Source organism: Astatotilapia calliptera, chromosome 6 (genome assembly GCF_900246225.1).
Source record: "Astatotilapia calliptera chromosome 6, fAstCal1.2, whole genome shotgun sequence".
In the NCBI taxonomy this organism is placed as follows: Eukaryota; Metazoa; Chordata; class Actinopteri; order Cichliformes; family Cichlidae; genus Astatotilapia; species Astatotilapia calliptera.
In genome coordinates, this window is record NC_039307.1 from 35,980,079 (window position 1) to 36,001,070 (window position 20,992).

General features: G+C 37.9%; 1 protein-coding gene across 3 annotated transcripts in view; it reads left to right on the forward strand.

Moving 5' to 3' along the window:
- The first annotated feature begins 1,669 nt into the window (after positions 1-1,669).
- Positions 1,670-20,992, forward strand: part of LOC113024696 (B-cell receptor CD22-like) — a 37,565-nt gene continuing 18,242 nt past the window's right edge. The window contains exons 1-5 of one of the 3 annotated variants that reach the window (XM_026171971.1): positions 1,670-2,085; positions 5,411-5,567; positions 8,695-9,030; positions 9,147-9,362; positions 9,484-9,816. In XM_026171971.1, coding sequence (XP_026027756.1) covers positions 5,513-5,567; positions 8,695-9,030; positions 9,147-9,362; positions 9,484-9,816 — 940 coding nt within the window. In that variant the 5' untranslated portion in view covers positions 1,670-2,085; positions 5,411-5,512. Of the gene's footprint in view, positions 2,086-5,410; positions 5,568-8,555; positions 9,031-9,146; positions 9,363-9,483; positions 9,817-20,992 lie in introns of those variants that run through there. The other 2 variants (XM_026171972.1, XM_026171970.1) reach the window with 2 other exon arrangements.

A 20,992-nucleotide genomic window follows, 5' to 3' on the forward strand; every position in this document is an offset into this window, starting at 1 on the left:
GCCTGTACATGTGTATGAGAACCTTGTTAGTTCAGACTGTAGTTTACTTTGTGTGCATAAAATAAAATGATGGCACATTATCAAGACGCTGAAGAGTTTCACTTCAACATTTCGTCTGTTGTTTCACACTTCAGTGAACACAGTGAGGAAAACAGCCACACCTTTCTAATCATTAATATTCAGGTTTTACCCTTAAAATGCCTGAAAATTTCAGCGAGGTGTCACAAATTTGTTGTCATTTGGTGCCAAGTCTTGGCACTGTTGGCTCCTCAGTCATTATCAGTGTATGACACATTTAGTGTCACGTGTTGTTGGATTTGTGCCTTCATTAGACACATCAAATCTCATTTTAAATGGGGAGAAGTGCTCTTTTTGGTGATCAGTACTTCTGCAGTATATCCGTTCCATGCTGCTCTGATGGTTGACTTCTGAACATTACACAATGAAAAAACATGCAAGGTTAATGGTGCCTGTGTCAGCCCAGGACACTCTTGCAAAAGAATGTTTTAATCTCAGCAGTTTCACTTCCTGTTTATTAAAAAAACATTTAAAAAAAGTTCAGAAATCCTTTGTTTGCCCTGCTCCACTGTGACTTCCCAGACCGTTATTGACATCAAGCAGGGAGGCATTATAGTTGGGTACTTAAAATATTCAAGAACTTTCCACTTTCCAGAATTTAACAGTGTGTCCATTCTGTTTGAATCTGATTTCAGTTTGTGATGTGCTTTTTGTTGCAGTTGTAAAGGTCTAAATGACTAATCAGACACTTACTCTTCAGCATGATGTGGAGATGGGGAGGAGACAGGAAGTGACATGAAAGGCAAAAAGATAGAAGAGCACTAAGAATTAAAGCAACGCTCCCCAACCTTTTTTTGCACCACGGACCGGTTTATGTCCGACAATATTTTCACGGACCAGCCTTTAAGGTGTCGCGGATAAATACAACAAAATAAAACCGGTACCAGTACCAAAAAAAGAAGATTTATTCATAACACACGGGAAAAGACCCAGGGAAACCGAGGTAATGGTAAAAACAATAAAAAAAAATGATAAAAAACAAAAATAACCCTGAAAACCATAAATTTCACACCCAAGCCTCAACTCTCGCGGCCCGGTACTGGTCTGTGGCCCGGGGGTTGGGGACCGCTGATTTAAAGCATATGGAACAAAGGCTGACTGGCTGACAGATGATGGGTAGGAAAAGGTTTAATGACAGAATTCAGTTTGACAGTATGGGAAAATAGGGTTGATGTGTTATGTGAAGCGTGTACGGCGAGCAGAGAATGGACTGTGAAAAAATTCCTGGAAGCATGTAATGTTTTTAGTTTCAGTGTAAAATCATCTGGAAACGCAACATTTCCACTTATTTTTTTGTAATTCAACATGTTTTACGTGTGATATAAAATCTCTGTTGGAGGAGTACATTTTATATGGGCAGCTTTTTAAACTAACTACCTTACTAAACACACCGTAAACTGAGAGTCACATCTCTACAAGAATATCCGCATTTTAATTTGGTGATTTAGAAAATGTCTAAATGTTGTCATACTTCACTCTAATCTGTTAATTAATCTGTTTTACACTGCTGGAAACACGAAACACACCAAGGATTCCTGTAAGGAGAGTAAACTTCAATGTTGCAAATAATTAACTGGAATGAAAATGCTTATTGTTTGCACTAAATCACCAGATTTATCTTGTTTTTTTTCACAATAGTGTTGGATTTTACTGATATATTTTGTATGATTTTTAGAGATTTTTATTTGCTAGCATCTCTGGAGTAGGTGGCACTCACAGGGATCATTTTCTGTGGAAGAAGAGTCATATGATCTGTGAAACGCCCCTTTGGCATTGGTCATGTGAACACACAGGGGAAACCCTCATATAACTTAGCCAGTTGAGAACCAGCTTCATGTGACAGTTTATCCCATTCGCCAATGTTAGGGTGAGTGAATCTAGATGACAGAAACATATCCTGGGTACACTGGACCTCCTTTGCAGTATAGAGCTCAGACAGAAACAACTGACTTCCAACAGAGACACTGATCAGAGGACAAGGAGACAGACTGGGGCTGCTTTCCAAAAGTACTTCCCATCTTATCTCCTATTTCTAACTTCTTTGCCTTTAGTTTAAGAAAAAGTGGGCAAAAGTGTTTTTGGACGTTGCTTATTGTTTAGATTTTCATGTGTGTTTCCATTGTATTTGCCTAGTTGTAGGTGCTGATTGTTTTATCATTGTCTTTCTTTGATCTTGTGTGTCTTGAATATTTTGACCCCAGTGTTTCAAGTTTTTCATTATTTTCATGGATTAGTGGTAACTGATGATACTCTCAGTTTTGTCTTTAGGTTTTAAAGTTAAAAGTCCTGTTTTTCGCATGTGTCTTGTGTAGCCTTTGTATCTGTGTTGTGTTCTCATTAAGTGTTTGCATTTGACATTCAGTTTTACTTCCCCTAGCTGTGTTCACTTCCTCTGAGTTGTGTGAATTTATAACTTCAGTTCTATTTATTGCCACATCATATTGTTGCCCACAGATGTTTCCTGTTGTTATCCCTGGGATGTCTTCTGTTGTCTTGGATTTAGTTTTCATCTGCCTTTTGATAAAAGTTTATTCTTATTTGATTCCTAGATGTGCGTGAGTCTGAGTGATTCTGGATTTGGGTCCTTATTCACCATAACCTTGACATCAGCTTTATTAAAGAGGCAAATCAAAAAATGGTGTTGATCTAAAAGTGGCATGATAAAAGACTATTGTATAATCATTCAATAAAATAGTTTAAATCGTTAGGTATAATATGTTATTATACATGAAGCCCAGAAAATAATGTAATGTACATAGTATGGTGACATTTATATGGCTATATGTGCTTAGGCCAGATGTGTGCACTCTGATACTGATACACGTGCTAATATGAAGGTAATTAGGGGTGAATTTGTTCACCTAGTATTCTATTGTCAAATTTCTTTTCAGAGCCAGATATACATTTTCAAAAACATGTCAAAACCACCCTGTGCACATGTCTGGGCACACTGTATCCTCTTTGGGTATATGTAAAATAGTGTACAGATGCTCAGTGACTGATATTTAGGTTCCTCTTATGTGAAAAATACTGACTGTTTGTACAGAAGTTGGCAGTAATGTACAACTGTTTGTGGGACAAGAGGCAGTAGAAGAGTGTTTCTCTCTCTATCTCTCTCACTTTCTACCTCTTGCATTGTTTGTTGATTTAATGGTTAGGAGGAGGCGCTGGTTTCTCGATTAATTTGGCTGAGATGGGCATCTGGCTACCAGCAGTTGTCTCAATGCACTTAATATTATAGGAAAGAACTGAGAGTGAAGTGTTCTAGTGGAGTGATAGTGGTACTATAAAATATATATATTGGAAAGCTGGGTATACAAGTCTGCAGCAGTCCAGGAGTTGGGTTGACTGTCTTTGATTAAGTTCCACAGAATAATTGTTTCCATCAGAGTGCTTGCTAGGCTTAATACAAATTCAGTGCAGCCATACTTGAACTTATTCCTGTTAGTATACAGTGTGTGTGACTATGAGCATGGTTTTCTGGAAAACATTCAATTCTATAGTTAGTAGAGTCATAGATAACTAGGAAAACAATCACAACACATCATCTACTCAACACATGTCCACAAGGGGTCACTGTAGACCACAGATTGGATAAATAGCACATGTCTTACAAGTTGCTAATCAAGCTAGCAACACTTAAACTAAACTAGACCTTCCCAAAGTGTGGGGCCCGCCCACACTTTAAAACCTGAAGATAGTCAGATTAACAGTAACAGTATTTTGTCTCTATCTGCCATTCTGCAATTCATCTCATGTAAACAATAACGTGGCGCACAGCGTGACGAGAAAAAAGGCACATACACTGTGAAACTCTGTATTCCTCGTCCACATGTAAACGCAAAAAAGGAGTTTTATAAAATCTCCGTTTTCGGTGATTGGCAACGCCGTTTATGGACGAAACAGCTGCGTTTTCAAAAATACCCGTGTAGGTGCGGACGTAGCGTAAAAGAGTTAGTAGTGTATTTCCTTACTACCTGTAATTTATTGCAGTTTACTTGTATTTGCTTAATTGCTTACTAAATGTTTGAGGTGTGAAATAAACCGCAATGGAGCAAAATATGGGTGTGTGTGGTTGGAGGATGCATTTGTGCGTGTGTGCGTGCACGCGCAAGAAGGGGGGGGGGATATTTTTCTTGTAAAACAAAGGGGGGCTTAGCAAAAAAAGTTTGGGAACCACTAAACTAAACAATAGAAAAGTCCTTTATTCCTAATAACGCTAGATGTAATCATGGCGGGAGATTATGGCCACTGCTATTAACTTGGTGCTAAATGTTTGGCGACTGTGGCTCAGGGGGTTGGGAAGCATATCTGTAACCGGAAGGTCGCAGGTTCGATCCCTGGGCTCTCTGTCCTGGTCGTTGTGTCCTTGGGCAAGACACTTTACCCTACCGCCTACTGGTGTTGGCCAGAGGGGCCGATGGCACGATATGGCAGCCTCGCCTCTGTCAATCTGCCCCAGTGCAGCTGTGGCTACAACCGTAGCTGCCTCCACCAGTGTGTGAATGCGAGAATGAATGAATAGTGGCATTGTAAAGCGCTTTGGGTGCCTTGAAAAGCGCTATATAAATCCTATCCATTATTATTTCTATCAACATGGTATAAAAGTACTGAGGCATAATTTTAACATGCACAAACAATTAGAAGCAGTATCCTGCCAGTTAACTGCCAAAAGAAATAACGCTTACAGGTTCATTGACGCACAACTGTGGTTCTCTGCAGCAGCTCCTTTAGTGCTGAGCACATGACTGCTGATGCACTTATTTACTTGCTTGATTCTTGACATTTTTGGATGAATTACAGTAGTCCAGCCTAGAAGTAATAAATGCATTTACTAGTTTTTCAGTGTCACTCTGAGACGGGATGTTTCTAATTTTAGAAATATTGGGCAATAGAAGATAGCAGTCATACAATAGGTTTAATACGTGCATTGAAACTTAACCTGGTCAAAAACGGTTTTGTCATCACTACCCGAGTCACCTGTTCTTTTTATCCAGGAGACATTGTGTGTTAAAGATTTGCTCTCAGCCCTCTCAAAAGAGAGCTTCACACTCACTTTGCAAAGAAAACCTACATTAAAACTTAATGTACATGAGAGAAAATCTATTTATGATCCTGGTAATAAACTGGCCCGGAACCGTACGATTTTAAAACTGATTAAAAATATTCCATATTTGTATTTTAAGAAGCTATTCTGCATGTAAACCACTGTATAACAACCACTTCTTCATTTCAGTGTGGGAGTTTAGAGGCTCTCATCTGTTTATGCATGTTGACCATGTCCAGTTGAAGGAAGACAGTCTAATATTTCTTTTATATTTTCTAACCACAGAAGACCCTGTTATCAAAGACTACATCCTCAACAACTGATGGAGACTAACTGGAAAACAGTATGTGTCATGTTGATGTGATTTAAGAAGCGAGAGAAGAAGCGATGAGTTTAAGTGCAGCAGCGAGTGGATTGGTCCTCTTCCTTCTCTCTCTAACAGGTTTATGTGTACCTGGTTTTCACACATTCAGTATCTGCAGGAGTTACTTTTTAATGTAAAATTACAATACATAAGGGATTTATTTTTGTAGACCCAGTACACTCTTAGAAGGGATGTGTTAAAATTGACACATCATGTGTTAAATTTTAACACATGTGCTGCATCAGATTAGGGACAACACATGATGTGTCAGTTTTAACACAATTAATGTGTCTGCTCCTTTAACACATCTTCTGTGTTAAAAAATGTAAACACAAAGATGTGTTATTTTGACACAAAGATGTGTTAAAATGTGTACATTTCAATTTTTTTTAAAAAGGAGAAAAAAGATGGGTATATATTATACACTTATTGAATTCCATTTTTTATTTGGCATATTATAAATCATTACAAACTGAATGAACAACAACTGTCAGAATCTTTTCAATTAAAATGTTTTAAATTCAATTTTAGCCAAAGCTATATCACAATTTTTACTTTACAAAATCAAACAAAATTCATATCTGACTAGCTTTCTATCTCTCTAGATCATTAAAATGTCAAAAAAAATTGAAAAAAGGGCAATCATATATATGATTGCCCTTTTTTCAATTTTTCAATTTTTTCAATATATATATATAATGTTCTGATATAATCCAGACAATACATGAATTAAAATTTTTAAAGGTAACAATTGTCATCTTCAACAAATTGTCAACATTTAACAAATGTGCAGTTGCATGCAAACAGAAAAACATACATTTTGGCGAATATAGCATCCAGGTTATACAATTTTGTACCTTGGGTTTAAATACAAAAATCAAAAATTTCAGCCAATCAGTTCATATTGTCTGACCTTTCCACTGCATAGGCATAAAAATGGTCAGTCCTGATAAGCAGTGTATTTGACAAAGATGCCAAATGAGGTTTCTCACCTCTGTGAACAGAGACTCTCTACATTTTGGACAGGTGAACATTTTACTTGCATCCTTTAATCTGTGCAATCAGCTCCAGTACTTTGGTTTTCCTTTGGGTGGACAGCGGCAGGTCATAGACAAACTCAAAGAAGGTGAAGACGGAGCCAAGTGGTGCTGGATAGGACAAGTTGTACTGCCTGGTTGCCCTCTTTAGATCACCGATGCATATCAGCTGGGGTTGGTGTGTTGTGGATGATGCTTCAGGATCACTGCAAAGCGATGCAATACTTGTTCCAGGCTTGGAGATGGGGGAAGATAAAGATAGTATTCAGTGAGGTGTAGACAAATGCTTTCCTCAGGTAAATACTAGGGGTGCAACGATATTCGTATCGATATTGAACCGTTCGATACAGTGCTTTCGGTTCGGTACGCATATGTATCGAACAATACAACATTTGTAATTTATTTTATCAATTTTCCTTCTGACGATGCTGTCTGTGTTGAGCGCTCAGTGAATCTGTGTTCGACTACTCCGCCTAGGCTGCACTGTCGAGCGCAGATCCACTGAGCGCTCAACACAGACAGCATAGTCAGAAGGAAGAGCGCAGGGCAAGCTAGTGAGACAGAAGTTAAGCTCTCCTTGCAACATGGACCTCCCCCACCCTCATTCAGATCTGGCGTTTGGAATTATTTTGGTTTTCATGTGACGTATGACCCTGAAGGTAAGCGAGTCATGCACTAAAGTAAAACAGTATGTTGGATGTGCCATGCAATGCTCAATTACATTGGTGTGAACTAGTGTTTTAGCGCAGTTAGCTCGTTAACGTGTTGGCCGTCTAGCCCCATGCACGGAGAGATCGGCGGTAGCTCGTTAACGGAGATTTGCCTGTTGTGGCGTTAAGGTCATTTCAACGAGATTAACCTGAAAGCACTAGTGGGAACACAACGAATATGACTGCACATTTACGCCGACATCATCCTAGTGCAAAGACAAGTGGAAGCAGACAAAAAAAAGCAAGCATGCTACTAACTTTAGCCGAGTCATTTAGACAGCTGTTAGCACATGATTCTCCTTATGCTGCTGAGAATATAGCCCAGAAGAAGCGGATAGTATAGCTTTTATTTTGGAAAGAGACATTTCTCTGTAATAAACTCTCTTTTCCAAAGATGAGTGATTCCTCAATCAGATACAGGGCTTGCAATATCGCTAGCCCGACGTCCCGGAGCTAGCGATTTTTTCAGTCGGGCTACCAAAATCTATCTCTTCCCTGCCCGTCGGGCTATTGTAGGAAAGATATATGTCAATGCTTTTGCATTCTTTCGGAAATGTAGCTGGGTAATTATGTCATTGGCATCGGTGAGCCACTGTCAATATGTGACATATTGAAGTCGCGTTTGAATTTGCGCTTGTTTTTTTGCTTTCACTTTGCAATCGTGCGAACTGTGTATAGAGAGCGACAGCACTGATCTGTGAGTGATGATAATTTGTGCACCAATTCCTCTGACATCGTCTTATTAATCGTTAGCTTACTATGCAAACATGACAAGTGAAATCTCCCGCAGATTAAGGAAAACAAACAATAACTAAACATTTTATTTATTCAGTTAATATAGTTATAATACATTGTTAATCTACAATTTATTTCACTAAACACAGGGCTAGCATCAAATTACTGAGCTGCTAATTTTAGGTCCTGTTGTTAGATTCTGAAAATAACACACAAAATGTGTTAAACTGTGCAACACATCAAGTGTGTTAAGCGTTTTACACATTTTTTCAATGTTTACACATTTTCTTACACATGTTATGTTAAAATTTACACAAAATGTGTTAATAGTGTAACAACACATTTTTTGTGTCATTTTTTAACACATCCTTTCTAAGAGTGTACATCTCTCTCTATATCTCTATATACATCTATATATCTACATCTATCAGTAGATATAAATAGGTTGTACCTAACTGGACAATTTCTATAATAATTTAATATGTGGAAAGCTGATCTTTAACTATTAATGTTCTGAAGACAGACATTTCAGACATTTGGCTGAGAACAACAGTTGTTAAATATTTTGTAAAACAGAAATGAAGCACAACTTCATTTTTTCTATTGTGATGAAGTGCGCTTGGTCCGAATGTCAGAATCCGAATTTCTCTCTGCATGTAGTTCAACTACAAGTAAAACTGTTTACTGTTGCTGTAATGAGTCTGACTGTGTTCTGTGTTACAGTGGTACAGAGTCAGAATGATTATGCAGTGACTTACACTTCTACTCAGATCTGTGCTGTAAAAGGATCAACAGTGGACATAGGCTGCTCCTTCAAACACCCTTCAAGAGTAAATGTGTTAAAAAGAGTTTGGTTCACTAAAGGGAACAATTATAATCCTGAAGATCTGAAAACAGACCCAGCGTATGCAGGTCGAGTGTCGTACAGTTCTCACTGGAAGAGCTGCACTCTGACAATCAGAGACCTGAGAGAGAGCGACTCAGCTGTGTACAAGTTCAGGTTTGAAACAGACTGGAAAGATTTTACTGGTTTACCTGGAGTCACTCTGACTGTCACAGGTAACATTTTTAATTACACATCAGTCAAACCTTGTTATGAACATAACTGTGTGTGTTTGCGTATGGATAATGGATGTTAAAATTTCTCCTCTGATATTATTTCTTGACATAATCAGCTCTTCGGGTACACGTGGACACATCATATTCCAACTGGGCAACACTGACTTGTCAGAGTAGTTGTCGACTAAATTATCGTCCCTCCTACATCTGGTACAAAAATGGACACAAGATTTCTAGAAGAAACCAGTATCGGTATTCAGCCAATCTGAATCCTTCAGATAGCTACTCCTGTGCTGTAACAGGTCATGAAGATTTCTCCTCTCCTTCAGTGTGTGAGTTTATTTCAGTTACATAAAACCATCTCATAGAGTCATTACATACATCTGAATAAAAACAGTCAAACTCACAGTAACTACTTTCTAAATCTGACTTCAATATCATTTTATGTTTCAGGTGTCCGAGATGATTCATGCAACAGAGTGAATTACAGCAACAGAAGAATCTGTGCAGTCAAAGGATCATCGGTGGACATTTCTTGTACTTACAACAGTTATGAAAGTCCAATCCAATCAAAGTCCTGGTTCCGTTCTGGTCGTGGATCTGAGGACCTCACAGAAGACTCCCAGTATGCAGGTCGTGTTGAGGTGACTGAAACAGAGAGAGGACGCTCCACTCTGAGAATCAGAGACCTGACAGAGAGTGATTCAGCCGAGTATCACTTCAAATTCAAAACACAAAGCTTTGAATGGAAGAGTAGTTTACCTGGAACAACTCTGACTGTCACAGGTACTGATGAATACACACAGAATATTTCATTCAGCTCAGTTGTTCAGTTGTGGTAATGGGTGTATTTATTGTTTTGAGTATTTAATGTCTTGTGTCTGCTGTGTTGTCATATTCAGATCTGCAGGTGAAGGTGAGCAGAATAATATCAGTCCATGAGTCTCAGACCAGAGGTGTGGACTCGAGTCACATGACTTGGACTCGAGTCAGACTCGAGTCATTAATTTTATGACTTTAGACTTGACTTGAAAAAATGTTCTAAGACTTGTGACTTGACTTGGACTTTTACACCAATGACTTGGGACTTGAATTGGACTTGAACCGGTTTACTTGAAAAGACTTGATATTTTACCCCAAATATAAAATTTAACATGCATATTATATAGAGATTGAAAATGTGACGTCATTCACGGGTAGAACCGCAAAGGATTCTGGGAACTCGTGGCAAGAGGTGCTAGCGCACGCAGGCTTTCAATTGAAATCAGTCACACAGCGATAAAAAGAAACACAAAAATGTCAAGAAGCCGTTGTATTATTAACTGCAATAGCCGGTCGCATGACAGCCACGGGAAGCCGACGGGTAAAGAGATCGGTTGTTATCGGATTACGTCGTTGAAGAGAAATTGTTCGAGCCATGTTTCCGAAGTAACAAAGACCCGACGGATGGCCTGGATTGCAGCCATTCAAAGATCAAATATAACGTCCTAGAACACTCCAGCTCACAGGTTAGTCTGCTCCAAGCATTTACACAAAGGTCAGTCTGCTGTTGTAGTTAATGCGTCATTTTTCTTAACATAATTGGTGATATAGGTTACAAGCAAGTCTGGCGCTGAACAGAAATTGTCGTGCTATGCTCCTTTATTTATTGTGCATAAATAGTGAATTATCCTGACACAATATTGCGTTTCGCTTCTGTTATTATGGTACACTGACAAAAACACATACTTTTATTCACAGGATAAAACAGGTTTTTTGTATCACTAATTGCCCAGTACGATTACAGCATACAGTATTATTGTCACTGCTACATTTCTGTGATGGTACCAGAAATTATTTCCACTACTAATTAATTACCGTTGAGCTCAAAGGTTATATTAATAAACGGTTAACGAATGTGTATTTATGAAGACGATTTGTGAGACTGGTAAACTTATGATACGTACGATGGTCTTTCGTTCTACACGGTGCATTTCAAGGTCCTGCACCCATCCGGCGGTAAACTGTACCTGGGCTTGTTGCAGTGACCGGAAGTTACTAAACTTCATGAGTGTATGCACTCACTCCAAGAACCGTATGATTATAAATATGCATATAAATATGCTAAGATGAGATAGCTGACTTCATCTAACTAGCAAATGTTTTCCAGGCTACGTTGGTGATACAGTTTTTTTTAATGTGTATGATATTTTTGTCATGCGATTTTAAAGCCGGTCCTACAACCACATCCAAGAATAACATGCAGCGTATCTCAGAACTGTCGGTGAAAATTATTCTTGGAGCTAGGTTTAATTGAGCTGCATTTTAAAGAGGTGCAATTTCACAATTTGTGTATATTTTCTAAGTTCACTATTTTGTCATGTGTTGAGAAAAACACAGATTTTAAAATTACATGGTCTAATATTTACATTTAGCATATAACTGCAACATTATTTTTTCGTTTGTTTTTTTTAAAGACTCGAAAGGACTTGAAATTCAAAGTTTCAGACTTGTGACTTGACTCGGACTTTTACACCAGTGACTTGAGACTCGACTCTGACTTGCTTGACATTACTTGAGACTTGACTTGAGACTTGAGGATAAAGACTTGAGACTTACTTGAGACTTGCAAAACAATGACTTGGTCCCACCTCTGTCTCAGACTGAGGCAGAGCTGAAGTGTGAAAGCAGCTGCAGTCCAGCTGGTCGTCTTTCTTTTGTCTGGTTCAAAAACAATCAGTTTATGGTTGAACAAAGTTCTTATCAAGATCTGTTCAATCCTGGAGACATCATCTCCTGTGCTTTCAAAGGACATGAAGATTATCGCTCAGATCATGTGTGTAAGTTTACTTCACTGTGTTATGTGGTCATCATGAACAATTTTGTGTTTTCAGATCTTCAGCTTTCTTTTTTCACCAAAATGTTGTTTAAGATGTGCAGTGGAATTCAAAATACTATAATGTATTTTAAATTCTTTGAGTGTTTTACTGTACAACCAGTTTAAAGGTGAGTGGAGCCAGGTTCATGAATCTGAGTCAGATACTGAGGTAAAGTCCAAAATAACAGTCTTTGTGCTGAAGAGTGGTTTGATCCTGATCAGAGAACATGAAAGATCAGTTCCTATCATCACCTGTAGACTGCCGTGTGGCGACGGAAGCAAATAATTTAATGAAAGACAGCAGTACCCTGAACAACATGTGTAAGATTTAACAAGAATATCTACTTAAAGACTTACCTTAGAGATGTAATAAGCAGAGATGTGTGAATTGTGAAGAACAGGTGTACATCAGCTGTTTCTGACTGTCTACAAAGGTCTGTCCATGAAAAGAAGCATGAACTTAATATAATGAGGATAACAGATCTGAGCAGTAATTAAAAGCTTGTCAGTCCCCACAACTGAGGGTGTGACGGACTGAAAAGATACTGAGGGAAATGTGTTGACAACAGCTTTAGATAAGAAATAGAAATAATTTGAACAGTAAGGATAAAAGTCTATGTCAGGTTGGCCACCATAGGCGAAACGCGGGACTCAGATGGTTTCCGTTTTTCATTCAATGATACAGCTCATCACTCTTATAAATATCGGCTCTTGACAAGATCATTAAAGGCAGGTGTGTGAAGCCAAGAAGCAGGAACTCTCCTTAAAGTCTGACACTGCACAAAGAATCAACTCCAGGAGTGGAGGGATAAGTAGACATCACAGGTCAGACCAGTGAGGACACAGGGAGCATGATGCTATCTAAAGTGTGCGTGTTAGTCTCCATAGGGAAATAGTTCCTCTGCATTTAACCCATTCACCCAGTGAAGCAGTGGGCAGCCACCAGTGCAGCGCCCGGGGAGCAGTGTGTAGGGACGGTACCTTGCTCAGGGGTACCTCAGGGTAGCCGTTCAGTGGAGTCGAACCCCCAACCTTCCGATCATGAGGCCACCACTCTACCTACTGAGCTACCCCTGCCCCCTATGAAAAATAGACAGTATATTATGATCAAATGTGATCTCTTATTAATCATCTAATCTTAATATTCTCTGTTCTAGATGCTCCAATGCTTCCTTCTGTGTCAGTGAGTCCCTCTGGTGAAATAGTGGAGGGCGGTTCAGTCACCTATAGCAGTGTTGCTAACCCAACAGCTAATTACACCTGGTACAAGGAGGATGAAGACTCAGAAAAAGCATCAGGACACAACTTCACCATCACTGACTTCAGACCTGAACACAGTGGGAGTTTTGTTACTGTGAACTGAGTGTGCAAAGCAGTAATCAAAGCAAAGGGTGGCAATTTTGAGGAATCTATAACATGAACATGTTTTGAGTTATTTCACACTTTTCGTTTACTACATAATTCCATATGTGTTCGTTCATAGTTTTGATTCTTTCAGTGAGAATCTACAATTAAATAGTCATGAAAAGAAAGAAAAAACATTAAATGAGAAGGTGTCTCCAAACTTTTGACTGGTAGTGTATATTCTAACCAGTGCAAAGAAAATATAAAAATGTTTAACTTTCTGCAGTTGTGTTAAGAGAGTAAACTTAGTGACAGCAGTTACTGATGATACCCAATGACAAATAGCATGACCCTATAAATCTAATCTCTCGACTAAGACATATCTCCTTTGTGCTTTTCTCAATTTATAGGAAAATCTGTAATAATATTGAATATCATCAGATTGACTCTGGTGGTCCTGATGCTGATTGCTCTCTTCGTGTTGGGTCTGTGGATGAGGTAACACATTTCTTTTTAAAAAGAAAGAAAAACAGTAACAACAGTGTCATAATTGCTCTTTTATGTCCATCTTAAAACCTTCAGTTTTAAAGTCATGAATTCTTTTTAGTTTAATACCGTTTTCTTTTTGTTGGATTAAATCCAGAAAGAAGACACATGTGGCCTTAGAAACTGGACCAAATGAATCTGTAAATGTCATCAAAGTAAGAGGTTCTACTGATACAACATGTGTTATGATAGATGTATGATAGTTTCTATTGCACTAGAATAGAAAAATAAGTGATCCAAAAATAAATGTAAATAAAATTAGGTAGGATAATGTGAAGTTCTTTAAGTATTACTAAAGTATTTAGTTTTGAATGTTATCAAAAACATACAGAAAGCTCTCTCGCTCTCTCTCCATCAGGTAAACACTCGTGCTGATTATGAGAACGTCTCAGCCTCACAGGGCGTCACTGCAGACGACACTGAAGAGCAGGAGGAGCTGCAGTGAAGTCCAGTCATGTTAGAGACTTGCGTATAAAAGAAACAGACTGAAACTCATGTTGTTTAGATGGTGTTTAATCAGACGTTAGAATGATGACAGAAAGAGAAAAGTTAAGGAGCACGGTCTCTGCCTCTGTGGAGGATGTTTTCATGGACTGTGCTGTTTGGCTGAGGATCAAATGCAGTATTCATAGATGAGGCTAAACTTAAACATCAGCTTTATTTCTGAAACTTCCTGAAAACTTTTTAATTTAAATTTTTTGATTTAGTGAAATTATTTAATATCCTGAACTAGTTTTGGTGTGAAGCACTGTAACTCAGCAGTTTCCACACTGCTTGGTGGTAAAATATGAACACGTGTTGATTCCTGCTTTATTTTTTCATTCAGATAAATACTGCTGACGTATACTGCTGGTGTTTTCATTCCTGAGAATAATTATGTAAAGGGATGAGCTGACTGAGAAATTGTTTGTGGTCTGTCTTTGGTATTAATGTAAATACATTTTATTATTTGTCAAGACAAATGTTTCCATCCTGCATGAGCCTTGTTTAGGAAGAGCTAAAGGAACAACAGCTAAAGGACACACAGACCTCCTCCTTCCCCAAGAGCACCTGGCTGCAGCCACTGTGGAGCTCCACAGCAAGCGGAAACACGTGACCTTGACCAAACCCTTCTCCTCTTCCCAGCCACCTCCTTCAGTGTATCCATCTGTCGTTCTGTCCTTACAGTGGGAAATGGCCAAAACACCTGACCCATGAGGCATCCTTGTCAGATGCCTAAAGTACCTAAACTGCCTCCTTTCAAGGTGGAGGAGCAGCGGCTCTACTCGGAGCCTCTCTCGGAGGAATAAATTCATCACTGTATCTCTAAAGGAGAGGCCAGCCACCCGTCAATGAGTACTCTGCTGTTAAATTTAACAGATGCAGCACAGCCCTCAGTTCAGGAGCATCTCACATAGAAATATTACAAATTCTTTTTGACATTTTCTGATTTTCTTATAACATGTGTCTGTGTATTAATGGCAATGATATCATCTCCTCTCTTTTTCTGTCTACAAAAATAAAAAGTTCATAATTCATCTGCACTGCACTCCAAAGTCAACAAAACCTGGCTCATATTATTACTTGAATCTGCCGTACTGTCATGCTGTGCATATCCTACAGTCTACTGTTTACAAATCTACTCACTTCTCTTGCTGAGGAGAATAAACTTGGACCACCACCACCTGCAGGTGTGGAGGATAATGCACCAAGACCTCCTGTGTTGTGTCTCAGCGTGGCACTGCAGATAAGAAATCATTACAGTGAGTATTTAAACCTGTCCAGTGAATCACAGGTATCGCACAAAACTCAGTCATATAGATCTGCAGAACAAAAACAAAACACCCTGCTGACCTGTCCATTTTTGATTATAAATTTGCAGCCTGGATTCACTCGAATGTGGAAAGAGAATTTATCCCAACATTGAAAGAGCAAAGAAGAACTGCAGCCAACAAAGTTTTCTAAAAGCTTTCCTAATCAATCAATCAATCAAGAAAAACCACGCACGTATTAAATAGGATATGCCAGTCTTCAAAAGTCAGCAAAAGATGACTGAAAAAAAAATGCATTGCACATGTAATGCACATGTCATGCAGTGACCACTATTGGCCAAAGCAGACAAAGCAACCTCATTAGTTAACTCAATTACTTTTTTATTTATTTATTTTTACTTACTAGCTCAATCGAGACTCAATAACTCATTTACAAGGGAGACCCGCTTCAGACAAACATGTTACAATTAAAACAATAAAATAACAAGAAATTAAAAATTGTCACAGTCATATCAAAACCAGGAGCACGTTCCCAGTGATGATGTCACCAGGTCGGTTGTACGTCTTTTTTAAGTCTGCAAGTGAAATCAATTAAGAGAAGATTTCCTTAGAGGAGAGAAGTTAAGACGATTCTATGAAGGGAATAGTCAAATAGTCCATACATATTATTTCATTTATTTGTTTTTGTTATGAAATTATTAACTTTATCACCATAAAATACGGTTTGCTTCACAAGGTACTTATAAACGTGTTCGTTTTCTAGCATTAGTTTTGTTTGTTTCTGACACCAAAGAATATAATTCAGTCAGCCTCTGACCCCGCCTCCCCCTCCTTATTTCATGATTTGGTTTGGTCCATGTGCACGCGCTCTTAGCGATACAGAGATAGCGCTGCAGTAGGATGTCTCTGTTATCAGTAAAGTCTGAGTTTCGAAAAAGAAAAAAAGAGACAGGCAGAAATTAACTTGATGGACTTTCCTAGTTTTAGTCAGCTTGCTTCATTTCTGACAGAAAATAATGTGTTGGTTGTTTTAGCCAACTTGTAATTGGAGGCAGAACCTTTGTACATAAGCAGGTGAGTTCTTTTATGCCAAAATGTGTCTCTAAGGGGGCACCTTAGGAATTTTTATCATCATAGCCTACATAAAGAGAGAAGTACTGTTACAGGTGATCAGAGTTTTCAGTGAGCTAAATCAGATTAAAACCTTTGCTTTATAGGTCTCAGGACAGACATATTAGTTTGCTATACTTTGCTTGAAAGTTGATATTCAAAGGATTATTCACATTTGCCAATATGTAGTATTATAAATACAAATGTTCAAGCAGTAAAAAATACTTAAAATACTAGAATTTTAGAAAATATTAAAATGTAAAAAGTGGTTTCTACATATCTCATCAGTCTTGCACAACATTATAAAATCTATTTATATTATCTATTTAATCTATTTATGAGAATATTGATCCAGGTCTGCACAGTGTTATATTTTCAGAGCTGGCATGGTTTACAGTATTAATGTGGTGGGGCCTAAAGTTTTATATATATTTATTTTTGCATGGGACACCAAATCTGTGCTTACACCACTGCAGCCAAACCAGCATTTCGTGCTCTATATGTAGCAATTACATACCAAAGATCATAATAGGTTGGTGTGTAGTATAAAATATGACATATTATACCAAGACTGAAAAAACTTGAAATGTACCACATTTAAAACCAGGAAGTTACAAAAAATTCAACTGTTTAACACTGATCGGTATCAGTGCCTGATCGACAAAGCACGGGTAGATATGACTACATATTTCCATTAATTACAAAAGATGCATTAATAAGTCTAAATGTTTTTAGATAAATACTTAGTAATTATCTAATACAAAATTATATTTAAAGTCTTGTTCAGCCCCACTTGTCACATAATAAATCTGTAATAGAACAGGGCTGCAGCCCAAAAATCACACCCTTACTTACATTCTTTCTTTGCCATTTTTCTGGAAAATATATGGGTTAAAAATTAAAAAAGGAAAATAAATAAGAGTAATTTGTAACTTAAAAACAGTACATCACAAGACAATCCTTTAAAACCTGGGCCACCTTTGCAAAACCGGCATGCAGTTATATGCATAATGGGTTGCATACAGTTGTACACTCAGAAATGTAGCCACATGTATGATAGTGCAAAAATATCTGTCTTAGATGGCATAGTGTAAAAAACAGGATTAAATATGGATTTCTTTTCCAGTTTTTGAATCAGATCATGATTTTAAAACTACTGTAGATACAATGTTTTTATCAGCCCATCTGCTCCAAAATTAGTATCTTCAGTTATCTTGTCAAGATGTGAAGAAATAGAACCCTTCTTAGTCTCGAAGTATTTGAATCTTTCAGGCCGCACACCATATATATTTATTTTGACATCCATGGTATTTTGTAATATTAGAAATGTGATACTAGTTTCAATGTAAGCACTCTGGACATGAGACAAGAGCTGGAAATTCAAATTGCTTTCATTAAATACATTGTGTATTTCAGTATGTGAACTACTGCAGGTTGCTTTTGTCGTCGGACTCTTAGAGGTGATTACAGGAAAGCTCACTCAGCACTGTTAAGCTACAGCTATCATTTTAACAGAAAGGCTACCAGACCTCTTCAGCTGTATTTCCCTCACCTGTTCTTTTTATCTAAGAGATATTTTGTGGTAAAGATTTCCTCTCAGCTCTCTTTAAACCCGCATTAAATCTGCAGCTTTACAGTAAATCTGTTCATGGTGTTGTTAACACATTTTGCGGTAATTGTAGGAGCAAAGAGTGATTGAAATACAGTGCCTTTTTTAAGGCACTGAAAAGTAAAGTTTTTCACCTCATAACCAAAAACTTGTGTTTTTTTATTTATTTAGACTTTGTGTGATAGACCAACACAAAGTAGCACATACATGTGAAGTGGTATGACATTGTCTTGCTGGAGGGTGAATCTTCCTCCCAGTCTCAAGTGCTTTACAGCCTCCAGCGGGTTTTCTTCCAGGATTGCCCAGTATTTAGCCCCATCCATCATTCCATCAACTCTGACCAGCTTCCCTGTCGCTGCTGAAGAAAAGCGTCCCCACAGCATGATGCTGCCACCACCATGTTTCACAGTGGGATGGTGTGTTCAGGGTGATGAGCAGTGTTACTTTTCTGCCACACATAGCGTTTTGCATTTAGGGCCAAAAGTTCAACTTAGGCTCGTCTTAACACAGCACCTTCTTCCACATGTTTGCTGTGTCCCCTACATGGCTGCTGGCAAACTGCAAACAGGACTTTATATGCCTGTCTGTCAACAATGGCTTTGTTCCTGCCGCTCTTCCATATAGTCCAGATTTGTGGAGGACACGACTTACAGTTGACATGTGGACACATTCTCCCACCTGAGCTGTGGATTTCTCCTTCAGAGTGACCATGAGCCTCTCTGACCAGTGCTGTCCTTGCTCGGTCTGTCAGTTTAGGTGGACGGCCATGTCTTGGTAGGTTTGCAGTTGTAGCGTACTTTATCCATTTTTGGATGATGGAACAGTACTCCTTCAGATGTTCAGATCTTGATTCCACTGGATTTTACTTAAGGTGTATCAGAATTCAAGAGCATGAATACAAATACACGCCACACTTTTCAGATTTCTATTTACTTAAAATTTGGAAAACTATGTATCGTTTTCATACCAGTTCACAATTATGTGCTACTTTGTGTTAGTTTGTCACAGAAACTCTCAATAAAAACATTGAAGTTTTTGGTTGCAAGGTGGCAAAATGTTAAAGTTGAAGGGGTATGAATACTTTTTCAAGGCACTGTATGCCAAATTTGTCTGTTAAGAAGTTAATCTTACATGTAAACCACTGTATAAGGAGCACTTCTTCACTTCATTAGGGTTCGAGTGGAGGTTTACCAGATTTCATCTGTTTACGCATGTTGAGCATGTACTGCGGAAGGAAGACAGTTTAATATCACTTTTATATTTTCCAACCACAGAAGACGCTGCCATCAAAGACTACATCCTCAGCGTCTGATGAAGACTAGCTGGCACACAGTATTTGTCATGTTGGTGTGAATTAAGAAATGAGATGAGCAGCTATGAGTTTAAGTGCAGCAGCCAGTGGATTTGTTCTCTTCCTTCTCTCACTAACAGGTATTGTGTACCCTTATATTTGATTTATATCTGCAGTTACACCTCGACACCAGAGCTGTTTCTGGCTGTCACACATCCACCATCTGCAGGAATTACATATACATGTTTGCATTTGATTTGTACTTACAGTTTTCATATATTTAAATATTTTTTGTAAATAAATACAGATGCTGTCTGATGTGTACAAACACCGCAGATATTATATATACATGCATTTAGAAAAAGACAGAGTGGTTTCCACTTTTCACATTCTCAGCAACTTCACCATGACACTTAACATTATAAAGCTACAGTATGTCTCTATTATACAGGATAAAAAGAAGAAACAACTGATGCATTAATTGTTATAATTTACTTTTTATAATATTTATTTAAGTATAGTAATGTTTTTTGACATACTGTAGTTACTTTAGTGTTACATTATATATCATTGAATTACAGGGAGAAAAATTCTAAAGATTAACAGAATTTTCTGTTATACTTTGTTGTCAAGTAGTATAAATGGATCATTTAGATAACAGATAATTTAAAATGTGTAAATCTATTTATATTCTAAGATAATCGTTTCACACATTTGGCTGAGAAAAACAGTTGTTAAATATTTTTTATAATAGAAATGAAGCACAACGTTTTTTCAATTGTGTGAAGTTCTCCCTATATGCAGCGGGTAAAATAAGTATTGAACACGACACAAATTTTCTAAATAAATATATTTCTAAAGGTGCTATTGAGATCAAATTCGGCAACAACCCATTCAATCAAAACATGCAAAGAAATTAAACCACAGATGTTCAGAAATTATGTGTAATAAGGAGAAATAACACTGGGAAAAATTATTAAACATGCTTACTGACATATTTAATGCCTCGAAGACAATTCTCATGATTTTACTTTGAATAACACGATATCGATTTATTAAATCTTGAATCAATTTTTAAATATAAATGTATTTTGCCAGAAATGCCAGAACTGTTAACTGTTAACACCAAACTGTTAAAAAGCAGGTAAACTGATTCCACAGAAAGATGTAAACACAGAGCGCAGATCGGTCACTCGACAGTATGTACCTGTGCATGTCATCGGGTGCTGAAAGCCGATATCTCACAGACTGTGAAGCTGCAGGTTTCGTCACACCAAAATTCACTGGCAGCAAAAGAAGATCCAAACTACGTATCACATTAGAGAAACATCGTCATTAATTCCCTCTTACCTTTGCTGTTTTGCTCCCAGCACGATAAAAATCACACTTCCTGCACATCTCTCTCTCTCTCTCTCTCTCTCTCTCTCTCTCTCTCAGTGTACTTAAAGACCAGT